The sequence below is a fragment of the Archocentrus centrarchus genome, chromosome 22 (assembly GCF_007364275.1).
Source record: "Archocentrus centrarchus isolate MPI-CPG fArcCen1 chromosome 22, fArcCen1, whole genome shotgun sequence".
NCBI lineage: Eukaryota > Metazoa > Chordata > Actinopteri > Cichliformes > Cichlidae > Archocentrus > Archocentrus centrarchus.
Window position 1 is genome coordinate 17,157,830 of NC_044367.1, and position 6,667 is coordinate 17,164,496.

At 39.2% G+C, this 6,667-nt stretch overlaps 1 protein-coding gene across 1 annotated transcript in view; it reads right to left on the minus strand.

The window, feature by feature from the left end:
• Positions 1 to 6,378, minus strand: part of uggt1 (UDP-glucose glycoprotein glucosyltransferase 1) — a 30,916-nt gene extending 24,538 nt beyond the window's left edge. The window contains exons 1-5 of the mRNA XM_030718170.1: positions 6,300 to 6,378; positions 1,716 to 1,854; positions 1,367 to 1,446; positions 248 to 378; positions 33 to 145 (exon numbers count right to left, since the gene is read on the minus strand). Coding sequence (XP_030574030.1) covers positions 33 to 145; positions 248 to 378; positions 1,367 to 1,446; positions 1,716 to 1,854; positions 6,300 to 6,330 — 494 coding nt within the window. The 5' untranslated portion in view covers positions 6,331 to 6,378. The remainder of the gene's footprint in view (positions 1 to 32; positions 146 to 247; positions 379 to 1,366; positions 1,447 to 1,715; positions 1,855 to 6,299) is intronic.
• Positions 6,379 to 6,667: the final 289 nt, after the last annotated feature.

The following is a 6,667-nucleotide window of genomic DNA, read 5'->3' on the forward strand; positions in this document are numbered from 1 at the left end:
CTTCTGGCTTACTTGTAAGTTATTTTATTTACCTTTGAGTTGCAGTTTTTAGGAGTCTTGCTAAGTTTTCCATATCGCAGGTCTTCTCTCCATGGATGCTCAAAAAAGCTGAGCAGTCAGAGGGAGGAGGCTCAGTGGACACTATCTAAAAATATAACAAAAAAAAAAAACATCTTCAATAATAATATAATCCCCTTCACATGCATGTACAAGCCTTCAAAACAGCTTTAAGTCATTCTCCTGTTACCTGTTGGAAGGAGTGTACTGTTGCAGAGTAAGCTCTCAGGGAGAGGGCAAACTTCAGCATGTTTAACTGGACGGAGCTGAGCAAAGCACTGGCTCTCTTCATGATCAGATCATAGTAGGCCTGATCTGTGTCTGTGTGAGGATAACAAATGCACACATATAAAATTTCAGTGTGGTCTCCTCACTCTCTAGAAGACCTATTATGCAGCTTCATATTTTAATTCTTGGACTCTACTAAGTAGCTTTGCGTTATTCACAGCTCAGAATAATCCTTTTGATGTTATACTGGGCTGTGGGGAAACACCACCTTTCACCACAGATCATCTCATCTTACTTTAGGCCAGTGCTTCTCAAACTATGGGGCACAGGGTGCAAACGACCTGGGAGAAAAGTCAGGTGGAACAAATGTTGAAAATCGGATTAATTTTCATGGCGGAAGAAGCAAACGTTAGCAGGTACGTTAGCACAGCGACTAGCAAAACTCTCCACCGTCATCGTCTGCTTGTGTACATGGAGCTGTCGTGCCACCGCTTCGACACTGGAGGAGAGCCCACCCCATCCCTGGACTGCGCTTCGCGTGGGGCGTGAAAAGATTTCATCCAGCAAAGTGGGGCATGACGGAAAATGTTTGAGAACCACTGCTTTAGGGTAACCCCTAACTTTCTTCTGATCAGGCAGAAGGTCTATCAGCAGGTGGATGGGACTCCTGTCCTGAGAGAATATCTGTTCTCACTTATAACATAAGGAGCCAAGAATAAAAAAATATATATAGTGTCAAGAGCAGTCTGAAGTCTGAGTTTTCACAGGGAATACTTGCGCATGTGCTGACCTCAATATTTGAAAATTTGACCAAATTTAATATGAGTAACCACTACTGCTACAGTATATATAATAAAGAAAATAAGGAAAAGCATAATAGGTCCCCTTGAAATTATGTTATTGCAGTTCTGGTCTAACCGAGATACACTTTTTATTGTGTTACTGATCCAACGAGTATGTGGCTAAAACACTGACAATGCAATTACTGCCAAGATACTGCATAGATATCATAAATTCAGCTGCTCACAGCGTTGAAACTAAAAGTGAAAACTTGTCCACAGAGTCCAAAGTTTTACTTTACCGTCATGCTCTCCCTCTATGTTTTGATTGGCCTCTACAAAGTCCCAGAACTTTTCTTGGCTCTCCTCTGCCATGAACTCACTGGGGAAGAAGAACAGGAAGGCGGCAGTTTCACAAGCTGGAAATGCATACAGTGTCAGCTACTGCAAACAGCACAACACCTAAAGCCCTTAATTATTCATAGTGTTACTCAAGGACGTATCAGTGAGACAGAAGTGTAGTTTAAACTCACTTAGAGGACAGTCAGTAATGACCTCAGAACACTGATTTATCTATTATCTGCTTCGGAAATTGAATTTGTATGTAATGCAGCCAAAGTACTGCTACTGCTGAGCAGTCTAGTGTCATACCTGGCCTCCAGCAGCAGCGGTGTATCAGCCCATTTGGTTGTAAGAGTGGTTGTGACAGCCTTTGAGTCTGCACCCCCAGATGCTGCAGAGAGCAGCGAGAGCAGCACGATCCACAGAAGCCACATCCTCAAGCTTACACCTGAGATAACAGAAGAGGTGGGAAGTGATGCTAAAGAATCACAGAAGAAATGTATCAAGAATGTGCTACAGGCGCTGAATTTCCACATTGCCGTGAAACTCTGGCTTAAAATACACAGTGTGAATGATAGTATCATCCTGCCCATTGTGCTATATAGTAGTGAAGAATGGAGCCCACTCAGCCACCAAAGTAGATTATAATGTTATCCGGCTCTGTATGAATTGGCAGAACATCTCACTGCTGATAGTGATAAAACACAGAGGCAGATCCTAACAAACTACAAGCTCAGTGACCGCAAAGACACAACCGAAAGATGAAGACAATAAAAACAGGAAAACTGAAATACAACACAATATGTGACCGCTTTTCGACAGACGAAGCGGAGATACACTTCCACTGCAGTGCAAAACCTTCAATGAAACAAGGAACATTTGTGTTAACGGTTCAGCTGTTATTCCAGATTTCCAAGGACTCTCAAATTACCTCTCAGATTAAAAAAACACAAATACAACATACTGCAAATACTGTATACAACCAACATTTACTCTTAAAGCTATATTAATAACATAGCAATTACTTACAGTCTGCTCTAATGCTTTGCCAATATTGTTTATTGATACATTTATACCAATAATGACCTTTGAACCTTTGACTTCATGCTCTGTTGAGTATTTTAGCCCAGAATGTGCTTCGAGGGGGGGGGGGGGGGGGGGCTCTGTGTGGCATACAACATCTCAATTCAGAAAAAAAAAAAACCTCCTGGTAACATGAATGTTTGGAAGAGATTTTGATGAAAGAGCAACAACGCTTAAATACAAAACACATTTTGCTGTTTTTTGCTTATTGCATAATTTCATTTGTGTTCTGACTCAATGTCACCTCAACTCAAGTTCTTGGCCCCAAGCCTTGACTCATGTAAATAACATTGCCGGCTAATATTACAGTATCATTTACAGTACCATTACACCATAATTATACTGTATAGATTTAGTGAGTGTAAGAGCATGAATGCCACATAATTTATTTATTTTATTGAATGAATATTTTACAGCAATATGACATAAAATCAGACCTAACAGGAGTTACATTTTCCTTTGGGGTCTTTATATTTGAGTTAGTGTGTTAACCAAGCTACAGATGAAGCTGTTTGACTAGCAAGGATTATAGAAATTCTGATATTTTAATACAACAAAATCAGGGTTGTTTTTGCCTTCTCATAACATTATTACAATGAACTCATACTCATATACCAGTTTTCTCAGTGAAACTTTGTACCACTCATTGATTTTTTTATATGACCACAGTACGGTGTGTGAAAATTTCTGACCGCACTGAAAGCGCTATTATTCAGTGCCACAGGGTGCGCATAACAGACCTTTGTCTGCTTTCAACTGAATCATATTAAGATCTGATCAAATCCTGTTATTAAAAAAAAAGTCTGCTCTACCAATAAATGGTTCCAAGCAAGTATCTTGTTTTATAGATATGAGTTATATATAAGAGTCATTCTTAACAGTGGGACACATTGCACTGCTTCAACAAGTGTTGTATCACAAAATATCCTTAAAAATCCTTGTTAACATTGTGATACTGCGTTTAGCAGTGCTGCCGACAATGCAAGCTTGCCAAACACAGTAGGATACCGCTAATTTGCTAAGCGACTGAAACACGGTTGTGAAGTGTTCACCTAAGGCAAGGTACCAGATCCTCTCCCCCGGCTGTGCAACTGAATCTACATGTTTGAATACTTAGCAGGGACACAAGATTAAACACATAAAAGAAATATTAAAGAAAGGAAACACCTGATCATTGTTAATCACTTCAAGGAAAAAAGTGTAATCTATCTAAACAAAGCTGGATTTTTAAATATATTCCTCATATTATGCAGAACTTATTACTTACCTGTGCACGTTAAGCTGCCCATAACATAACGTAACGTAACATAACATAATGCTTCCCATTAACTCTGACAGTAACAGTTATGTTATGGCTGAAACTAAACCTTATTTCCATATTATGTTAATATGACAATTATTCTTGATTTTGGGATGTACACCTATTAACCACACAACAATGTCAGGCCTTGCTGATTACTATCTGGAAATAAAATGACATTTACCAAAGGCAGTGGCTGATGTTTGTCTTTTGTGCCTTATCAATTTTGCCCTGAGTCAGAGCTGGTAACAACAAAGACAAATAAACGAACAAACAAACAAAAAATATTAGTATCTGCATCAAATGTTGATCAAATTTAAACATCAGTACGATCAGGTTTTCATAATTGTTGCATGTGAGAATTAATTTTTTTTTGTATTCAGGGAGGCTTGAAAAAAGGTTGGTCTCAGTGGAAACTTTAGGAGTAAGATGCACTAAAGAAATACTACTGTCCTAGTTTCTTTGTGTTACCTGGCTCAATAAACCCTAAAAACCCAGTCAGAAATTACAGATATCAACTTTGTCTACTAACCCAGACTTTCCGCTTCAGGCTCTGTGTATGTTCACATAAAACCTGGTGTTATCAAGTATCATTTCACTCTTCCTCTGCACAAAATTGATCAATTGAGTGCTGTCGACTTCAGACAGAGACATTATTACAGGAACTGGTGATAGAGCTCTCCAAAGAACAAGCTATAAATATAATGACAAAAGCCAGCACCAGTAAATGTATTTATACTCACCTGCCACTTCATCTTCACATCTCAACTGCTTGTTTGTGCAAATAGCTAATCAGCCAATCACATACCAGCGACTCAATTAATTTAGGCATGTAGAAGTGGTGAAAATTACCTGCTAAAGTTCTTCCCCATTCTGATGCTCGAAATGGGGAAGGAAGGTGATTTAAATTACTTTGAACATGGTGGTTGGTGCTAGACAGGATGGTTTGAGTATTTCAGAAGCTGCTGATCTACTGGGATTTTCCCTTAAAGCCATCTCTAGGGTTTACCGAGAATGGTCCAAATAAGAGAAAATATCCAGTGAGCAGCAGTTCTCTGGGGGAAAATGCCTTGTTGATGCCAGAGATCAGAGCAGAATGGCCAGACTGCTTCAAGCTCACAGGAAGGCAACAGTAATTTAAATAACCACTAGTTATAACCAAGGTATGCAGAAGAGTATCTCTGAATGCACAACACACCGACTATAGCAGCAGTGTGCCACTCCTGTCAACTAAACACAGGAATTTGAAGATATAATTGAACGGGTTAACCAAAATTGTACAATAGAAGAATGGAAAAACCTTGACCAATCTGATAAATATGATTTTTTTGCTGTGATATTTGGATGTTATATCAGAATTTGGTGTGAACAACATGAAAGCATAGATCCATCCTGTCATGTATCAGCAGTTCAGGGTGGTGGTGGTGGTATAATGGTACAGACAATATTTTTGGTATTATTTGGGCCCTTTAGTACCAACACAATCTACCTAAGCATTGCTGCTCCATCCTTTTAAGACCATAGTGCACCCATCTTCTGATGGCTTCTTTCAGCAGGATAACGCACAAAGCCGGTTTCTTGAACAGAGAAACTAATCCAGCAGAGCACCTTTGTAGAGCCACCTTCGTGACACTGAAAATTTAAGCTTAGCCCATTAATTTCGCTTTTAGAAAACCCCTCTGAATACTGAAGGTGATAGGTGGCTCAGTGCTTGTTGACAGGACAGAGACACCTAATGACACAGGAGGGCAAACCAGGTCTCACCATAATTTCCATAAGATATCCCAACTATTTTAAAATAAATAATGATTGAAACAACTAATCCAAGCTGGCAATTATCTTGCATTGTTCCTTAATGATATCCTGTCTTCTAGAAGGGGTATGTATAACCCACTGCGTACACTACACTTGATGGAAAGGCATCTGGATGCATACAGAGCAAGTCAAAATCTAATCAGGATACTAAATATGTATGTAAGTCTGACTGATCAAAAAGAGGCACGATATCATAATGTTACACACTTCTATAGCAATTTTGCACTTCGTTACACCAGAACAGGATGCTGAAGCTGTAAACAAGAAGTACCATCATCCCTATCCAATAGGAGAGTTCAGCGTGGCTCCTTCCTCCAATGAGTGCACAGTTTGGACATCCGGACTGTCTTAATGACAACCCTCAGAGCTGTCACATTAGCTCTAACCACGAGCTAACTGCTAATTATAATCCACACCTCAAACGTTAAGGTTTTACTGATCTGATCAGCTTTAATGTCTGAAGTATTCTCAATTCAGAGCCCATTCAGAGGTGGAAAACTAAAGGCGCGCTAACGCTACCTGTAAATTAACGCTAGCTAACGCCTTCTGCACAAAAGGAAAACTACCCGATTTTACTGGTTTCTGTTTACTTACACGCACAGAATCTCACATCCTCTGTAGAACAACAACAAACAGCTGTAGAACTACAAGGGCACACAGCTCCACAACACAGAAAATCAATGATTTATTCTCACCGAAGCCGGCTCCGTAGCTTCCTGCATTCATGATCCGCAGAGAGTAGGCAGGTCTTGTCGGCTACATTAGGCAACCGCAATGTTGCCTGTTCAAAATTGCTGAAAATCTCGAGCAATACATTATTGACCGAAACGTGTCTTAGACCTAGATTAGCACATTTCAACGAGAACGAATTAAAACTAAAGAATGAGGAACGTAACTTAAAAAAATAAATAATAATAATGAATAAATAAAAATAAAAATCTACTGCTACTACTATTATTATTGTTGGCTAAACGGCACTCTTAAGTAAAGCTTAAGTATTTTTCTAATTTAGATAAACTATAGGAAAGCACTTTATTTTTAAAAGTGCTAGGAGTGAGTGCTA